General features: G+C 45.2%; 1 protein-coding gene across 28 annotated transcripts in view; it reads left to right on the top strand.

Moving 5' to 3' along the window:
- The window catches only part of LOC4577273 (peripheral plasma membrane protein CASK), a 197,169-nt gene that overhangs the window by 40,985 nt on the left and 135,919 nt on the right, over window positions 1-20,265 (top strand). For 14 of the 28 annotated variants that reach the window (XM_061643791.1, XM_061643783.1, XM_061643781.1 and 11 more), the window contains exons 5-12: window positions 340-417; window positions 1,160-1,341; window positions 2,807-2,875; window positions 6,485-6,660; window positions 6,991-7,113; window positions 7,196-7,343; window positions 8,994-9,172; window positions 9,728-9,895. In XM_061643791.1, the coding sequence (XP_061499775.1) occupies window positions 340-417; window positions 1,160-1,341; window positions 2,807-2,875; window positions 6,485-6,660; window positions 6,991-7,113; window positions 7,196-7,343; window positions 8,994-9,172; window positions 9,728-9,895 (1,123 nt within the window). The remainder of the gene's footprint in view (window positions 1-339; window positions 418-1,159; window positions 1,342-2,806; window positions 2,876-6,484; window positions 6,661-6,990; window positions 7,114-7,195; window positions 7,344-8,993; window positions 9,173-9,727; window positions 9,896-20,265) is intronic. The other 14 variants (XM_061643792.1, XM_061643793.1, XM_061643799.1 and 11 more) reach the window with 3 other exon arrangements.

The raw sequence follows: 20,265 nt of genomic DNA, 5'->3' as shown, positions 1-20,265 counted from the left end.
ATTTCGTGTTGTAGAACGATGGATTGATGAGTGTCGTTTTGGTGTGGTGTACTTTTTCGCCCAGATTCTTATTTCCGGTCATAGCCACCCAACGAGGGCGGGTGGGGAGTGGTACGGACGTGCACAGTGTTTGATTACTCGGCCCGCCGTGAAGCGTTTGCGCCACGTCACTATCGATGTCGACGTTTGTTTGCTTTGTCATCGAAGCTTCGGTAAACTTGATACAACGTTTTGCTTTTCTTTTCATTCTTGTTTCCCCCGCTCTCGCCGTGGTTGTGCCGGGTGTCGTACAATACGCATACTCTTCAACGTCGCCCACACCAATCACATCGGACACAGCATGGAAGGATCAGACATTTGCTTTGAGGTGGTTCGTCGGGCCGTGGCAGGATTTGTGTACAGTGAGGCAGTAGCGTGGTAAGTAAAATGGTTCGGATCTATATATTTTTTGCTATCTGCTATCACGTTCCGGAGAAACACATTTTTGATAGCAGATAACAGATGTGGTCGTGCTGCGAGGGTAGAAAAGAGAGGAATTCTGTGTTTAATCATTTTCTTGTTGTTTGGTCGATAGAGTGCCAGTAGGATGCGAAGGAGTATCAATGTATCAATTTATCAATATGATTAGGGCGTGATAAAATAAATCGTGATATTAGATAAAACATTAATGGATTATTTGAGATGGTCTGTTGCTGAGCAGAAATCCAAAAAAATGGATCGATGTTTCTATCGATTGAATATAGAGAGGTTGAAGATAATCGTAGGATAATTGAAACAGGATCTAGATATGTTTCCTTCTTAATCGAATCGAATTAATACAACACATGATATATGAGCCGGTTTGTAAAAAAGTACAGTAGGTTTGGGAGGAAGATTTTCCCTCGAAATAGTTAGCCCTTAATCTAATATCAGTGCTTTTGTTTAATTGTTCAGTGGATGCGTACTCGCATCGATGATTCCATTGTTTATCATGTGTAAATAATTGAATTTTAGCGCGAATCATCTAGTAACGCCAGTTCCTGGCGGTGCCTCGAGTTGCTCGTTCGGTCGATAATTTTATATCCGATTGAAGTCATGCGTTTGCTAATCGCTTTTTTTCTCTGTGCACTTCCGCCGGTGGGGCTGGTCGTGCGCGGGACGTAAATTGCATTCATTTCAGTCACTATTTGCGGCAAATTTTGGAGGCGTTACGGTACTGTCACGAGAACGACATCATTCATCGGGATGTACGGCCCGCCTGTGCCCTGTTGGCAACGGCAGACAACTCGGCACCTGTCAAACTCGGTGGATTCGGTTCGGCTGTTCAGCTTCCCAATGGACGCGATTCGGTGGAGACGCATGGTAAGTTTGATTGGGATAATGTTGTATGCGTTATCGGTGGTAAGACTTCTATGAGAACTGGATGAATAATATGTTTACTGATACTTAAAGAACTGAATGAAGAAAAAAAAGAACTGAAGCTTCGATTGTACTAGTGTGTTTGGTATATCCGCTGTAGAAAAATGTAAAATGTTTCATTTCATTTATTGAATTAAAGTTCATATGCTTAATGAATTCAAGATTATGCATTAAAGGTATAAATAAGTTATTAACTTGTTTATTCGCTTAACTGTTCATTCAATTATCTTTGAAAAAAAATTATTCACCTGTATTTGACAATCTGTAGCGTAAATAACAAAGGTTATGGCTTAAAACTTTTGCGTAAATGGAGGCGCATGATGTTTTGTTTGATTGATAGTTTTCAAACTAAAGGACTGAAACATTTCAACATACTTACTATTTATCATCTTTCATTTTCCATTTGAATTATTTTCCATTTTAAACCATTTCAATAATCAGAGTATGGAATTTAAGGCAGTGTAAGCATGCCGTGTATCAGCCAAGGAAAGGTCGCAACAAAGGTATATCTGAGGCCGAGCCTTACAATTACCAGTGATGGACAGTGTCGAGAGATAATTAATTGGATGGTTCACGCACTGAATTAATAAGGCCCGAGCGGTAAATTAATGATAAATTTTCCTCGTGGGAAAATGTTCTGTTCGGTTTGTGCGGTTTGCTAAAAGGGCACAACTCTTCGCTCTGTGGCTATCCTGTTGGTGAGAGGCTCAATGATGTAAAAAAAGGCCATCGTCAAACCGGTATCGGATAACATCGAGTGATATGTGCTTGAATGGGAACGGTGAAAGCTGTTGTTTGATTTAGGTTGCGAAAGCCATGTCCCAACCTAAGAGTGATTTTGAATGTTTAAATTAGTTATCCCTCTTCGTCGGAATGGTAGTTTCAATTGTATTGTATTGTTTTAGCATAAAAAAATTAGAAAAAGCCTTTACCGGAACCTACCCGGTTTACTCTATGTAGTTTCTGTAAAACTTATCCCTCACTACAGGCGGACAAAACGAATTCTGTTGCTACCTGTGCCATTGTGAGTTATTATACCTCACCCTTTTAATAGTATTTTTTAGCGCAGGACTTTGCAGTCTGTTGATGATAACGCAAACCAAGTGGGTGTGTGCTGCATTGTTTTCACTAACAACATTCCTCCTCCTTTCCCACCACAGGACACGGCTCTACAATTTGTTTTCACTCATGCACTCAATCTCTTTCTCTCTCTCTTTCTGTTTCTTCCGCATCTTTTCATCTACATTCTTTTTTCGGTCAACATGTTTGCTTTTGCAAACACAAACAAACACTGACACACACACACACTCGCACACATAAACCCACAAACACATGCACAACCCTTGTGCCAACCACGGCGTGTATGTGTGGGGGGAAACCGGAAAAATGGTCGGAACGATGATTGTAGAAAGACTCGACCCCCATCGTTCGTTTTTGAGTCCGAGAGGAAAGCTCTACCTGAAAACAGATAGCGAGGGTAAGCAGCAAGCACAGCACCATCCAAACAGTGTGTGTTCGTTTGTTTTTGTTTATCACCCTTCTTCTTCTTCTTCTTCTTCTTCTTCTTTGGTGTGCATTTATCTTTAACTATGGTTGATTTTTTGTCTGCTGTTGTGTTCATTTCCATACACATTTACTCTCGTCGCTGTTGTTTTGGTTTCTCTCATCTCACACGGACGTTGTTTTATCTGTTTCGCATCAATCTGCTTGAAAACGGTTGCGTTTCTTTTTTATTTGTTCTCACACACGTACACATTTGTGATTGTTCTTGCCTTTTGTATCGTTGTGAGCTTGGTGCTACATTCTTGGGGTATCTTTGCTCGCATCGTTTTCATTTCATTTTGTTTCGCTGGATTTATTTTCGGTGTCGTTAATACCAGTGCAAACCGGACAAACGGGTCGCAATCGGTAACAGACAGACGGTAGTTAATGTTTTATGTGTGCCTTCTCTTATAAGTATTTAAATGCAGAAAAGGTATTGTAAAAATAATAGTTTGGCATAAATAACTATTCCATCTTTCATACATGCATCATTGGTATAGTAAAATGTTGTATTCGGTTGATTGCCTATGTGTGTAAATAGTTCGATTCCACTTGACGTTGAATGATCATGTTGTGCTTATCTGAATTGCTTTCTCATTCACTTGCACTGATTCAAAACCTTATCCACTGAATACGGAAAATAAATACGAAACTGGTTTCTAACGAACCGGTTTTCCACTGTTTGCTTTGCGACATTTTACGAAGGACAATAACTTTTGTGCAGTTGAAAGGAAAGTTTTTGGGGGTAGGAGAGCTATGAAGCTGTTTCTCGTTTTCCATCGTCTCGGGGTGCCGATTAAAAGCGTATTCATGCTCCGAAAGCTCACGGAAGATGTAGGCGTGTAAAGTGAAGCAAGAAAGTCAAGCTGCTGTCTCCCATGCGCCATCCATCTGTTCAACCCCGGCTCTACTCTAAGTTTTCGATCAAAGCGAAAAGAACATGCGGTTTATTGGAGTGGCAAATCATTTCCAGCTGCTTCTGCTGTCTGACGGACCGTGCACACCCTGACACACATACAGACACACACACTCACAAACATTTAGGGTTACTACTTTCGGTACGGTTTGGGATATTTGCATAAAATGAGAAAAGTTTTACTTGAACTTAAACCGCTAAACGCCGTTCCGTACCTTTCGAAGGCAGCAATCTTGAATGTTGAACCCGGCGCTGCAGGTCCTGTGACGCGTTAAGCATTGTTTCCTGGTTTCGTTGAATAAACTGTGAAATGGGTGATAAATTATTGAACCAAAAGAAACCATTATTGCTCCATAAAATATGCGTCTGCCGAATTGTTTTGTGTTTAGTATGAGCCGTTTCTATTGTGTGTTGTTTTGCGAGCGCTTGTCTCTGTTAAATTAGTTTTCAAGTGATGAGAAACAGTTATTCATAGGACATTCAATATTAAGATGGTGACAAGCAAGTCCGTGTAGAATGAACAGGCACCATTAAAAAATCATACCCACGCCCGCACTGGTCGGAAACACTTGAGTGTCCGGTTGGAATTTGCGAAAGGTATAGCAGGCAAAACTTTTTGTGGTATTCCAATTTGTCGAAGTTTGCCGGGGTGAGTTTATCCTACGTAAATACTCTTGTAAAACCATACGGTGTTGAAACCGGCAGGGCTGTATCGCAGTACGGCAAACTGTCGGCCAAAGTTTGGACGATACTTAACGAAACCAACAGTTTGTTGTTCAAATATTTAGCCAGTGAAGCACCACGAGTGTGTCGCAAGCTGTGTAATGGTTCCAGCAACGCGTAGGAAAAAGGTAACCGTAATGCTGTGGGTGGTGGTGCGACTGTTGAAGAGGGTTTGAATAAAGTCCGTTGAGTTTGCGTGGGCGTGTGTATGTGTGTGCTTTTCTGCTAATAATAGCTAAACGTCAAGCTCAGCTGGTCCTATGCCTTATGCACATGGGCATTTGGATTGGTCCGCATTATGAATGGCGAGGATAGGGGACAGCAGAAGTATGTCCGTTTAGCGGCGAATGTAATAAAGTGCCCGGCAAGCTTTTGAAAAGGGATCGTATGCGGTGCTGGTGTGAAGAAAATCTCCTCAGACGAATAACCGAAGCCCGGAACCAACACTTGGCTGGTTGGCGTGAAAGTTTCTGTACGGTTTAGTTTTAGGGATTTTCTCCGAATTATCGAAATACAAGGTCCGGTCCGGCAAGTTTGGAGGATAAATTAGGAACTTTCTGTTTCTGTTTCTGATAGAAACGGGATTTGAATGTTGGGGTTTTGCGCCCGACAAATTGAGTTTATCTGTAGACGGATGTTAAAAACTCCCAAAATAGAGCTAGTGGTTTTTCTAGATTGCATTGCTATCAAGAGAACGTTAAACATGTGTTCAGGCGGGTCAGAACTGAGAGTGTGAAGCGTTACGATGATGTTTTGGCTATCCGTCCGTGGCAAATATGCGAATCGATATCTTGGTGCCATTCCGCATCAGCCTGATTGATAAAGTAATTGCCTAGGAATGATGACGTTCGTACGTTGATATCACACGAGGATAGCGACCTATACGCGCTGACACAATATGATAACAGTCCGTATCCTAAGATTATCCCTACCCAGCTAAAGGTGTCCCGATGGTCTTATAATCCTACCCATGGCCACCGTTCAGTAACGACCGGTGTGTGTCCATCGAAACACGTTTACGGAATTCCAAATCACTTTCAATTTGTCAGACACGGGGGTCTGGAATATGGGTCGGGTCGGAGAATGTCCCGAGTTCGCACACAAGCACGGTTCAGCAGTGGTTAGGTATTTAGGCAGAGGGGTAGTGATTTGGTAGATAGCTTTTCCGGCTAACCGAACCAAACCGATCTCGAAGGTTTTATTGAATTGAAGGCAAGCTATCGCTTTTAGCGATCTTCCGCCCAGATGGTCAGATAGGCGAAAATGATAGGTCTAGTGAGGATGAAAAAGTAACTAAAATGTGTTTTGGGCGGTGTTTTCAGGAATGATTGACGCATGACTGATTGCACTAGCGTGCCGATCGAAGCACATTCAGTTGTAAATGCAAACGCTTTAGCATGCGCTTATCGTACGATACAAAAGAATGGTTTATTACGAGATAAAAGTGTTACAGCAAGGACACGGCACATTACAAAAACATGCACTGTAGGTAGATTTGATTATGCATTATGTAATCAATTGCTTTTGCCGCGGAACTGTATTTTACTTTCACTTTCACGTCGCCCAAGTCGCTGTAACTGATACAAAAAGCGGCAAACTTCTAGCGGCACTCACTTGAAAGTTGCTTTTTACGACGAGTCTATGTATTCCACATAAAGCATGGAATCGGCGTAAAAGTCTGAACGCACCTGGCAAAACATGATAGTACAAGCTAGTAAATGCTTTCTCTCGCTGTTTTCATCGATTCTTCGGTTTCTTACGTCAACAAGCTTAACGCTAAACTATTTTGTTATATTTATCCATCACCGCTTCATCGAAGGGCTGCACAACCGGCACACAAGTATAACCAAATATCTGTTCTCATTTCTTTTCTCTACATTTGACGGCACGCGCGACGACAAACAGGACGAGTCGGCTGCCCGCACTACATGGCACCAGAGGTAGTAGCCCGACGGGTGTACGGCAAACCGTGTGACGTGTGGGGCGCTGGAGTGATGCTGCACGTCCTGTTATCCGGTCGTTTACCTTTCCACGGATCCGGCAAGCGGCTACAGGATGCCATCGCACGCGGTCGTGTCACGGTAAGTATGTGTATGTGTGTACGTCTGGCTGGAAGCTGCTTTCCTTGCTACTTCCGCCCTGAATGACACGAATGGCACGTTATCGAATCGATGTCAATCGATCCGAAGGATGCATCCCAGGGCGAAGATTTGAAGCATTCCGAGCACTGCTGCCCTTAAGGTGCTATTTGTGTACAGTGTGAAAGAATTCAATACAGCATGCACTATCCATGTGCTTGCGCGCGTGTGTGAATGTGTATGTCCTTTGCGCGGTTGTGCCATCGACGCGCCGTAAGAAATGGAATCATAACGTAGACAACGTGTCTGCCGCGCTCTCTACCATTGTTACAGCTCGATACCCCGGAATGGAAACATATATCGAGCAATGCGAAGGATCTCGTTCTAAAGATGCTTGCGCCCAATCCCATCAGTCGGCCGACCATAACGGAAGTGCTGGATCATCCTTGGATACGGGTAAGGCGGGCGGGGGCTGTCTAGCGGGAGCTCGTTCCTCACATTGTGATGGTTTTGTTTCCCTTTTTTTCGTTCGTTTTAGGATCGCGACAAACTGCAACGCATTCATCTGGGCGATACGGTTGAGGAGTTGAAGCGGTACAATGCACGCCGCAAGCTGAAAGCTGCCGTGCAAACGGTGGCGGGTGGCGTAGCGATGGATCCCCTCTGCTGTGCGGATACCGACTCAAGTGAGTTAATGCGAACTGTTATTGGAATTTTGATTCGCTTCGTTCAATTTACATGCAGAGAGCAGACGTATCATAATCGGTGTCGTCGAATGCTTGGAAATAGCTGATTTTTTTATCGTTTTATCGAATTATTTAAATTTCGTTTGAACAGTTTGCATAGATGCAACCGAACGAATGACCCTTTAAAGGAAGCACGAACCGTGCTGGATCGTGCTGAATTGTTTAAAGCTAGCTTGAGCTTTGACTGCGGCATCGTTCTCGCTTATTATTAGCATAAAAGCATACTGTGCCAGTTCGCCGACTGGGAAAGTTTGCACTCCACAGGCCACAGGACTAACGAGTAATTAAAATGCAATTGAACCTGTTTTTTTTGTTTGCCACCGTTGCGGTATTTTCTATTTTTCTGCTACGAAAAGCAGGCAACAATGCACGGACGAAAGAGGCGTGACATAAACCAGTAATCTGGCGAAGGAATGGGAGGCTATCGTCACGTCCTGAGCTGGAAAAAGGCGAAAAAAAGAAGCAGTTGAAGGCAAAGCAATATCTGCACTTGCTTTGATGCTTGCTCTACGATGGCTGGCTGGCAACCCACTTTAATGGGATCCGCTGTGTGTTTTCTTTTTCTGTGCCTCTTTGTATGTGTATGTGTGTGGCGTGCTTGAAGAAACATCAGCAACATGCTTCGGTGTAGCGGCGGAATCATCTCCACCAAGCCATTGGAGCCGGAGTCTTTTTTTAATGTTATTGAAATTGCCTGCTTTAGTTACCGGCTGGCGGTGATGGAGATGAGATGAGAACGTGTGGGGCTGTCCTGTGCGACATCGGTTCGTGACGTGGCTTAACGCCGCGAGATGACTTGTTGCATACGCTGCTGCTTTGCAATGCTGCGAGAGTGGTAATGTTCAGTGCACAGTGCTAAAATTTTATGCTCGCAGAGCTTGGTACGTGTTAGCTGGGAGGAATATAACTGTGGAGGAAAGTGAGGTTCACGGGCCTGATCGCAGAAGATAACCTCTGTCTGATCTCGGTTGCGAGATGGTCGTTTTATTGCTGACGACAACATGATGCCTGGTGTTCGATGGGTATCGTGTAAGAATATGTTGAAATGATGCCATTTTATAGTGGAAGGGTTTACAGCTAGGAACAAGTATATGGACAATAAAATAAGGGGTTACGATTATTTTTTTATGGTACCCAAATGGTTGACAGTCCCTGGGCGTAATTGAATGCAGCATTACGAATACTCCAATCACCAATAATTACTATGCAAAACTCCTTAGTATTGCCGGGTATTAGTATCAAAGGAAGGACAACAAGGGGAGTAGTAGCGTTTGTTGATTTTTTTTATTGCGTACATGCTTAAAGAACTTTTTTTTATTATGTTTTAGTAGTCTTTTATTCATGAATATCCTTCGTTTAGTCTTCTTTTGGTGCGTGGTCTCCTCCTGCAATCACAGGGTGCCACAATCGCACCCTCTTACTAATTCCGCTATTCTTCATGCTTATGGTTTTGTCTCTCTTTTTTCTTCTCGTTTTTCTTCTCCTTCACCCACTTTTTGCGCCCGCCTCCCTCCATGCTGCTCCATCCCTTCAACCATAATTACCCCTTGCGCCGACAAAATGGGGTCACTGCGACGACGGGCCGTACAGTGGCGATTGGCGCTGCATCGGAAAGCCTCAACGAGTGGGCCGACGAGGAGGCCGGCCTGGAGGCGATCCAGAAAATTCTTGACTCATTAGACGATATCATTGCTTTACAAGATGCGAACTGCGATCCAGATATGCTGGCCGGTATGCTGCGCGACGTCAAGCTGCACGAATTGCTGCAGGTAATCGAAGTGTTTTCCTTCCGCATGGATCCTCCATGTATGTGTGTTTCTCTGTGTTGGTGTGTGTGTTCGAAGACGCGTAGAATAGTAGTTTGCCACTCGTCTGTTTGAGGACGATGATGCGCTTCACGCGGTATCGAATTGGTTTTGTGTCGCCGGATATTAATAAAAACAAAGTGCTCCTTGTCCACCGGTAGAGGACCGACCAAGCGATACCGCATGCCTCCTGACGATACGTTTGGTTGATTTTCATTCTAACTTTTACTTCTTTCTCTTTTTTCTTGTTTTCGTTCTCTGGTTTCCTTTTCCCCTTTCCGAATTTGTTTGACCATCATCATCGCGTTGTTCGGCTTGCTCACCGCATCACAAACGACACCTGTAAACACCACACTGCCTTTCCCATTCAACAACATGGCATTCTCATACCGATCGCTTCCACTACACTCACACAAAACACGTCGATACTGTGGGACATGAATTCGACCAAATCACCACACACGCGCACCACATAATTGCATTGCCATACGCGGGCGTTTTCGGGGATGGCTGGAGCAGTTGTTCGATAGAATCAGTAGTTCGGTTATCAATCCATCACGGGCCCCACCGGGAGACGCCATCAGCCGCTGTCGGGATGCGATCGATGTCATCTCATCCACCGCGGGACACAAGTACGTGCGCGAAAAGTCGGAGCTTATCAACCTGCTCGGATCACCACACATTCAGGTAGGTTGAGTGCGAACGATAGAATGGAAGCAGCGCTGTACGGATCCCCTCCCCCATTCGTCATACCGCGGACCGCCGCTGGTCTCCATGCGTCATATTTTTCACGTTCTGTTTCCGCTACCGATGCTTAAGTTGCGTGCAATTTAGTTTGCTGCATTTACTTGAACCCTGTTGCATAGTACACACGGCAGCACATGGAAGTGCTTGCAATTTTCCCGTCAGGCGTCACCAGTGTCGGTGGCGAGAATCGGTGGGTTTGTGGTCGTGCTAAGGATGGTTTTATTCCCGTGTACGGCCGGTCCCGTCAGTTCACTGTTGCATTTCGCGCAGGCGCGTTAGTATCCTGACAGCGCGCCTACCCACGGTCGGGACGGGAACCATCGTTGCAGAGCTTTTGGTTTTGTACGAAAAGCTTGCAGCGAAAGCTTCTTCCCCACGGTTTTCGCCGCTACGAAGCAGTGGGCACAGAAATAATCAACTCGTGCTGTGTCGCACTTTCCCATACGATTGTGCAAATTTTCATCGATTCTTCCCGTGTTTCCCTCCCATGAAAGCTACCATACTGATGCTTTTCCCCCATCCCCATCCCTGTGCGCTCTCTCTCTCTCTCGATGTCGATCCAAAACAAATGTTCATTTTTCATGGCTTCTTGCGCTTGTGTTGTGTTATTTCGTGCCTAATTTTTTATACTTTTGCTTTTCTTTCTTTCGTTTGATCCTTCTTCCGCCCCGGTTTACCAGTGCCATCGTGTCGTACGCGCGTTTGGCAGGCCACCGTGAGGGGTTTTGCTGCGGATGATGTTTAATTAAATTTTTCTAATTATATCATCCTGTTTCTGGGTGGAAGTGGAAATAATCCCTGTGCGTGTTGAACTGTGTGTGGGTGTGGGTCCTGTAGATTCCTTCATTTTGGAAGTCTGCGGCGCTGCGCCTTTTGTTGACATTGTGTTTTGTGAAAATATGAAAACAAAATGCACCGAACGCGGGACCGGGAAACAAATTCGACACAAAATCCCTCTTTCGCTCTAATCCCTAAAGTTATTGCGGTGGGGTTTGCAGATAAATCAGGGATCAGTTGTTTTGGGCCCGCGTATGCATATCCGCTTCGCGGAAAGAGGAAAGGTACGAAGACAGAGCAAACAATCGATGAAACACAAAACCGAAAACTTTCTCGCTACGTTGGCCGCCTTTTAAAGTGGCTCCTGTACACGTCAACCGGCCGGCCACCATTGGAATCACATTAATTCTAAACTGTCTGTTGCTTAAAGCGCGGTTTTTAACTTTTTAATGAGAAGCGTGTCAAGCAGCATGATTAAAAGTGACTGCACATAGCATTCGTCGATGGGATTTTTTTTAATTTATTTTGGCGCGTGGCCGAAAAACGAAAGCGCTGCCAAATTAGAAACGAAATGTCTCTACGTTCCACAAAGTCAATAAAACTGGTAGCACCTCAGGCCGGTCTCGGGGTTGGGTCGTAACATCCTCCGGTGTGCGTTCTAAATAATTAGAGAAATGCATTTCCCTTGCTTTGCACGTAAAGAGACCTAACAGCAAGGAAAATAAAAATAGCAGGGCAGCAGATTGCAAAACACAGATATTAAAACGAAACATGCAATTAAATTGGATATCTTTTGCTTGTTTGCTTTCTTATGGTTGTAAGAGATACTAATGAAAAACGTCAAGCGAAAGAGGACTCGAGCGTTGCAAACTCTTTTCGTTTCTGTCTAATCCAAACAAAAACCTACTCCTACTAGAGCAACACCATTCGTGCCGGGGAGATTTGAATGCAAAATCAGTTGCTTTCCATCGGGAAAGGCCTGTGTTCGATACATCCGGTAAACGGTAAACCGATACCTACTTGTGTAGCGCATGAAACGAGCACGATTCCGGTCACACGGTCGCTTGATGCTTAACCGATAAGTACCAATGCCAATGCCAGATGGTACCAATGTGTGGCAGAGCAGGACGGGGTAGAAAAATCGTTTGACTGGATTTTCTTTCCCAAATCTAGCTGCTCGGGGTAGCTGCCGTAGCTAGAGTCGATTTTTCATGCCCTTGTGCCGGTGGTAGGGAATGGTGATGTCACCTTTCCCTTTGCCGAAGAAGGTCAACGAGCGCACGGAATAAAGAGTGTATAGTCGCTGTATGTGAGTGTATGAGTGAGCATGGGGCAGGTTTTATAGGGCTACCCCTTGTCACCGCCAGGAAGCACCAGGTGTGCAACAGCTGAGCCGCAAGCCTAGTTTGCTTCGAATAACACTCGCACACGTATGCGCAAGCAAAAGGGACACGGTCAGCTCGGGTTGCGGTGCTATTTGCTTTGCGTATTTCTTCTGCACTGCCCCATTTGGTGTGAGGTTTTTGGAGCGCTCGTGCCCTCGCTCCTTCGAACAAAACCGCTGCAAAACTCTGGTCAGACGATGGCAAAGTTAAAACCGATTGTTTCCAGGTCAGTTTTTTTGTTGCCACTCCAACCCACCGGAGAGCTAGGCTAAACAGATATTTAGTTTCGCTGTTGGTGCTGTTGGGGTTTAAGAGTACGGTACCGGCACCAAATAAAAGTCCAGTGTGCCATTGGAAAGATACCCAGACCTCTCCCGAGCTCTCGGAGTTCGTAAAGCTTAGATGCAGTAGTGCACAAAAAAGAAGTCTTTCTAGGGGGAAAAATCCTTTATGCAGAATGATAAGCTTCAAAAGGCATGCTTTTTCCTGTGTGTTAGAAGCACAGAAGCATCCTAAACTCACAGCATCGTCCGCTGTGGATTTAAGGATCTGATTTTTCCCCTTTCGTGAATACGAGCAAACTTTCATCACTGGTACGGTTGGAACTCAAACGAACCTCCAGGTTCATGTCCAGCAGGAAAGTGGATAGTAAAAACGCAGCTCCAGAACTGGAAGGATCCCTCGCAGATTAATATATCATTCATTATGATTAAATATTTGACTATTGCCTGCAGTCATTTTAATATATTTCACTAAACGCTTAGTAGCCGGAATGTCTGGTGCTTGGGTCGTGATTTACTGTATAGCAAAAAATAGGAAAAAAGTACACTGAAACTAGATTGGATCGACAGCGAAGAGTTGCCCTTTGCCGGGTCGGACACTTTTGGTTCCAAGTATTCGCCACTATTGGGATCAACTTTAAAGCATGAAGAAAGTTTTTTTTGTCCCTTTCAGCCAACGATCTTGCAATTCATGGGAGGTGCGGATAGTGGTGTTGGTACTATTGCAGGGCTTATTCGCTGACCCTTGCAGACGCCACCTTGCACGTTACATTCCGACGCAGCGCTTGCGGGATGTTAGTTTTGCTGATGGCATGCCGCTACAGTAAGCCAATTTCCGCGCAGCCTCGGAAAGGATGCTGGCGGATCGCCGCCGCGCATCGTGCACCGGGTAGTGTATGAATGTGCACAAGAACGGCAGATGACTTAGAGATTGTGTGTGTTATAGTGGAGCAAAAGCAAGCAGGACAAACCAACAATGCAACAACAACAACAACAACAACAAAATCGGGCACCATACACTACAAAGCCCGATGGTTGTTTGTGGAATTCATCTCTGGAGCGTTTGCTATTAAAAAATGAGTCTGCATCTTTCCACGTCCACGGGTGCTTCGGCGTCGCCAGCGATCCGTGAATGGGTTGGCTTTCATGTACGGCATCTGGTGCTGGTTTGCTGCTTCCTGGCCGGGCGCTGGTGTGTCCGCCGTACGCCCAACTAATCTAGATCCTGCAGGAACTATAAACATATAGCTCGGCGCACCGCTTGCCGCAGCCCTAGCCGTTAGCTTGTTGCTGCACGCTTCGTAGCGCAGCTCGCAGCGCGCTAGATTATACGAAGTATCCTTCGAGTTGACTTGCATGCGATGTTGCCGCCGTCGCACTTCTTCGACATGCACGATTGCATTTGCGGACGGAGTGAGCAGCAGCACAAACTGCCACAGACGATGGAGGGTGACGTTTTTTTCCCTCCACCTTCCTCTACAGCCGTTGTCATGCATATTTCGTGTTATGTTCCTCTTGCCTGCTGTGCTGGTGTTATTATGAATGCGAGAGTCCTCTTCCCGGGAATTCATTCGCCATCAAGTGCACACGGTGCACACACATACACATATGTGTGTCTGTGTGCATGTGCTCCATTTTTTCATTGCACCATTTTGTAGGTGAAGGTTTTGTGCAGCGTTTACGCTTTCGTTTGCCCTCGTTGGGGAAACCCTCTGCCAACAACCCGCTGGAACTTACCCCGCTGGAAGAAAAACAAACCTCCACATCGCTTACGTGGCCTTATGGTGAGTGATTGATTATGGAGCACGTGAAGTGAGTGGATTTGATGCTCGGTTTTGTGGTGCAGAAGAGCGCAAGGGGAAGAAACTGCAAGGTGCTTGAAGAAAACCGCGGAGGGTGATGCAGCTGACTTTTTTTTTTGTTCGCTGGTGTAGGTGGCCCGCTTTCTTTAAGGCACATATTTGCATAGGGACGATAAACGATGGGGATGTGGCCGAGATAAGGTTAAAAACAGTGAAACAAATGAAGAGTAGGAAAACAGAACAGCAAACGAAAGGGACCGCCGAAGAATGCTGAGTTGATAGGAGAGAAATAATCTGAATGTGTATAGTTTTCTTTGTATCAGGCGCAGGGGCCGGAAAGGGCATACAGTGACGGATGGAGAGTAATGTTTCATTGTTTGTTGAAGGATGTTCGTACCATTAGACGTAACGTAGCTGCAGAATGATGCAGGGAACGAAAGCACTATTAGCAAGGGATCGAGTGCAAAACAGTTAATGAGATTAAAGTGGTGCAGCGTCTCTAAGTACGGTCTTTTAAACTACGATTATCGTATAGCACAAACTGAGAATGTAGCTTTGGAAATGAGCTCTGCATACTAAGCATTTCTTCTTACTGTTGCATCAACATATCTTTAGCGCTTTTTAGGACAATACTGGCTGGTTGTGCAATAAAACAGAAACGTTTTGTTTGGGTGGGTAATTCCCTGACAAAGAACCACCTTCTTATTGATGATTATGTTCTAGTTCCAGCAGCGCAGACGAATTACTGCTGTATTGCTGTAGCTTCGCCGAATGAATCTAGATTCGATTAGCGTGAACCACCATGTGTACACCGCACTCGTAATTAGATCAGGACCTTCTCGGTACTCAATCGAGTTAAGAGTTATTCGAACCGTGGGGCTCACAGACACAACAATAGGGCAACTCTATTCCCGCATCATCGCGAAAGCTAAAGACAACATGTTGAACGTTCGATTTTGGTGTTGTTTTACCAGAACTCGCCAGCCAAACCAACACAGCCGTCGTTGCTGATGGCAATCAATAGTCAGCTACGCTAATGTTGACTTTTCATCAGTGCTCGTTAAAATCTAAGTGGTTTCCAAGAGGTTTCCTCTGTGCGACGTTGAGATGATACTTTGCGAATGGATTCAACCCGTTTCGTTGGCAACCGAACCTTTGTGGTAGGGTTTCGAGTTCATTTTCTACGACTGTGGTTCTAGGTGAAGGTCCTTGCTCAGCTGCTCTGCTGCCACTACAAAACCTTAACTTATTGCAGTGTTTTTTCTGCTATTCTTCACTTCGGGTGCTGGTGGCTTGGTTCTGCTTAAGTTTGAAGCGACTTAGCGAAGCAGAAGAAACGAAACGTTCAGCATTACTACCGTCATCCATCTAGTGCAAGCGTATATTAATTGCGCTTGCACCCGACGGGAGAAATTAGTTTAACCCCGACACAAATGGAGATTGATTCTGGTGTGTTGCGGTGGATGTATTGACTCTACCGGATACGGTACATTGTTTGCTGCTGTACATATCCTCATCTGCAGCCTTTTGTTGGCAGCTATGATTTTCGCACGCGCGGAGCGTTTAGAAAAGGGGTAACTTTTTACCAGCACGTCTTTGTTGCCGCCTGCTTCTTTCAGCAGGCCGTCCAACTTTGCCCCGGTTGTCAGAAAGTTGCTGTTCTATTTTTCCGCCTGACGAGCGTGTTGTGTAGCGGTAGAATTGGAATTGATTTGAGTTGATGGTTCGGATTTGCCACTTCACCGACCCCGTGGTAGTAGTGCTGCTTGGTAGATCGCCGGGGCCTGGCCTGGGTTGAGCCGTGATCAATAGTCAGCGAGTGAAGATCTTAAATCTCCACCGGCAGACAGTAGTACGGTTGCGGATTTCGTATCCGGAACCTACTTAACTTCGCTTTGTGCGGTAGCAGGCAACGGCATCGAACCCATCAAATGGAAGACGACGATGCCGTGAGGCAGCGGCGTGTACATTGCCATTGTCTGCCCCCTTCCTGTTTGGTGCGTTGGTCCGTTTTTCCACAAACCTATAAAGGCTTTGTGTTCATGTTGAAAAGTTGTTGGTACCATTTTAGGAAAGTTGTTGAAGCGACACGCCGGCTGGGTTTTTGGAGTGGTCATGGTTTTTCGCTGTGAGCAGAACATTTTTCGCCAACCCTTGCCAGCCCTGCCCGGGTGGTGGACGGAAGCTGGATCGCCGAAAATAGAGCCACCGAAATCGGCGGCGAGAAGGTTGACGCTCTGCGGCGGGAAATCTCTGGTGCAAAGCGTCTAAAAGTTAGGTGACAGCAGAGGAAGCCCCGCTTGGCAGGAGCAAAGGCAGCCGGGCTTCGGGGAAACTTTTCCTCCCGGATGGTGTTATTGTTGTCGCTTTTATTATCATTAATGTTATTACTGGTCGTATCGCCAATGAAAGGCAATGTGCACGAGGGTAAACTTTTCCACGGTGTTGGATGCCCGGGTTATTGAGTGACAGTTGGCGCCTTTACCCCGGCGCACGCTTTGGTTTTGCTGTGGTTCGTTTCATGTAGTCTTTTTTTGCTGTCGCTCTCTCTCTCACACACACACACACACTGCCACCCCTGTTTTCACCTTTTGTGAACGTTTAGTAAAGCTGTAGAAGTTGGAAAAGATTTCTCCTGAGAGTGTTTCCGTAAGTTTGCGTCCATTTTTGTAGTATTCTCGAGTACAGTTTGAGCTCCGGGAGCGACCTCACAGCAAGTACTGTTGGGGTGCACCAAGGATTCACGGGTGTTTTGCTGGCCCCTTTTTCCGACCACGCGTTACGCGGTGGCGTTTATTAGTCCCTTTGGGTGGTTTGCACCTAGCCTGGCTCACGGGAGGAATGTGCGTTTTGCGGAAGCGACGTTGCGCCTCTTGGTTGCAGCGCGACGAAGCATGCGAACTTTTCACCGTTGGCAGAGCGCGGTAATGGCACAAGCATTTTTACGCACCACCGTGCATGCGGTACGGAATGAAATGCGGTTACCGACCCTCTGGCCCGTGGGGAAGAGTGCCAAAAGAGAAAAGATGCATTACCGCAGGAAAGTACGCGCGGTGAAGCTTTTCAAGTGTCGCTTACTTGAGCAGAAGTGCTGCACTTGGCGTGTTGAGCTGTCAACTTTAGCTGAGTGGACTAAGCAACAAGAAAATGTTCGATTGACGTTGCATAAAATGATGTGCCAAGATGTTTTTAGGATTAGTTGCATTTGGGGTAAAAACTTCTAGTTGGTGTAGTTGTTATTTAGAACAGGCTTTGGGTCGTCTCGTTTATTTGTAGAGACGTGTAGAGACGTGCATATTTTTTCTGAACAACCCTTCACTCAGACCGCTCTGACTGCTGATGTATAAATTTGCCCCGTAAACGAACTAAAATATCCTTTTCGCCTATTTTTATAATTATACTTTTTCCATCTTTATTTTTAATCGTAACCCACGTGCCTTTTTAAAGCATACTTTACTGTCGCAACGGCACACCAGTGATCCTTTACTCCTTTGTTTCGGCATTTCATTTGAATTAATGCATTTTCGAAAAATAAATATTCATTCGCCTTTTAAACTCCCCGTCACCTTTTCTTCTTCTGTCTTCTTTATGCCGTCAATTATTACAGTACGCAAAGAACCACCACAACATCTTAAAATATTGATTTTTTTTTAAATGTGTTTAGCGCGCGTATCACACCCAAAAAATGGTCCATTTTGTTGATTGCTGGCTTTTGAATCTGTCCAGCCTGGAACGCCTTTTGCTCCAGCAGTAGGTATTACTGGATCCTTTTGCTATTTTGCTGCTCCTGTGTTTGGTGGGGTGAGCGGGAAACGGGGGCGATTTTAATTGGCATCTGCCAAAAAGGATTGAAAGGGACGATTCAGCCCTGCTGATAAGTACCCCGTCGCATGAACACTCATTTGAAATGTAATACAAACGGGGCGAATGCGGACTGCTGCGGCAAATAAAAGTATTAAGCACAAGGCAAGCGGCCGGGAATTAACGTGGTGTAGTGCGAGTTTGGTAGCCGACCCTGGTAGCAGTGGAGTATGATGTTATCGAATTAAATTTAACGATTTTCAAACTGTGAAACCATTCGGCACGGGAAGAAGGCGGCTTATGGCGGAGGGGCACTGAAACGGAAAAACACTGGGAATGAGTTGGTCATTGCTGGCCCGGGAAGTGGCTTTTGGGTGTGTTTTTTTTTGTTTGGTTTGGTGCTCGTTTTTTACAAAGCGGTGGTAAATTTCTAATTTAATTCACAACGTACTAACGATTGAGTTCCATTTGGGGGAAAGGATAAAAGACGATGGTGGCAAACCCATGGGCGGACGGAAATTGAAATGACGGTTCATAGGGTCAGTAGCTATCGTTTTTGGGGAGGACAGTGCACTGGGCGGTGAATGTGTCTGTGTGTATGTGCATTCCGATTTATCTAATAGAAATAGTTTAGAAAGTCATATTTTCACACTCGAGTTTTCCGGATTGCAATCCGATTTAATTTTGGGAAGCCCGGTCCTGGCACGCTGGTGCGAATAAATGTTTAATTTACTCAGTGGATTAAAACTGTGTGTGTGTGCTTGTGTTGAGGGCTTTGTAGATCGAGGTGGTGTGCTGGTATGCTGGTGGTATGCTGTACCACCTACATCGTTATGAAAAGGGCTCTCCACAACACCCTCGCCATCAGGGACGGTAGGAGCGTTTGTGCTATTTCATCCTATTTGCGATTCAACATGTGCAGCTTTAAATATCGTTCTTCAAACCATTGAACGCTTCGGGAGCTGCTTGTTGGTTAAACGTGGTAAAAAAGAGCGCCTCCCATATTTTTAGTTATCAATCGTAACTGATCGCTGTAGTAATCGTTTATCGATGCGCGTAATGAAAACTCACTGCCCGCGTAATAAAATGCTTATTGAAGGAAGGAACCAAAACGACCGCACAAAACGTGTTGTGGCCCAGGAAACAGCAGCAGCAGCTGAAGTGTGTTTTATTGCTCTGTGCGGTTGCAGCACCATCACAAACGGGCAAACTGCTGCTGCATGCAAAACCACCGTTGTTGCCTCCGGCCGAACGAGATGTGGAAGCGAAACGAGTAGTTGGTGTGATTGTGTTGCCTTTACAGCGTGGTTGGAAGTGATTTGCTCGAATGGTGATGGTTCGTTCTGTTTTTTTTTTTTTTGGCGTTCCGGTTCATGGGTGAACGACACTCGCGAGCGTTGAGTTTTGGATAGTGTCGAGCGCACACAGAACAACAATCGTACTTGCAAGGGTTTTGTTGAGCATCTTGAGTGTCCGGAATGTTGGTTACTACTGCTACTACTACTACTACTAATGCTACTGCTGCTGGATGATTGAATATTCGTACGTCACTCGCTGCCAAGCGGGATAGATGGAGTGGGCATCGTAATGTCGTAATGTCTTTCCGTTTTGCGAATGAGGCAAGGTTACTGTGCATTAAATTACGACTTGAAAGTTTTGCAATTTTGTATATTGCTGCATAAATAAAATGGACTCCTCGCACCACCCACCCACTACCATGGTTGATGGGAAATTGGCATGAGGTGTTTCGTATTTTACGTATGTACAAATGCATATACGCTCCCATACAGGCGGCACAAAAATCGGTTCAAGACCGTACTATATCCTCGCCGTTTTTTGATTGACTTGAGTGGGAGTAACAAAGTTTCGGAAAATGAAAAGTGGAAGACACGAATGGGCGGTTCAATAGAATGGAACCACCGACTATGTACGGTGCATCTATTTTCAATCAGATTTTTTTTGTGTGTGAGTATTCCGCTTCCCCCATCGCTTTTTTTATTCTAGGTTGAAAAATACGATCGGTTTTTAAAGCATCAATATGATGGCGAGTTGTAGTGGTCGTTATTGGACGGTAAAACATTCGGAACCAATACAGGATGTATTAATACCGCTCACAACAAATTCAGAGCGGTGCGTTTGTTAAACCAGGCCGCAAGGGAGGCCGCAAGAGAGTTGGACTTCTTTTTTTAGCGTGGAATGCATGATTTGTTAGAATGAATTTTGTTTTCAATCCTTTGATAATTGTTGATGAGGTTGAATATTAT

The sequence above is a fragment of the Anopheles gambiae genome, chromosome 2 (assembly GCF_943734735.2).
Source record: "Anopheles gambiae chromosome 2, idAnoGambNW_F1_1, whole genome shotgun sequence".
Classification (NCBI taxonomy): Eukaryota; Metazoa; Arthropoda; class Insecta; order Diptera; family Culicidae; genus Anopheles; species Anopheles gambiae.
This window is presented reverse-complemented; position numbering and strand designations above follow the sequence as displayed.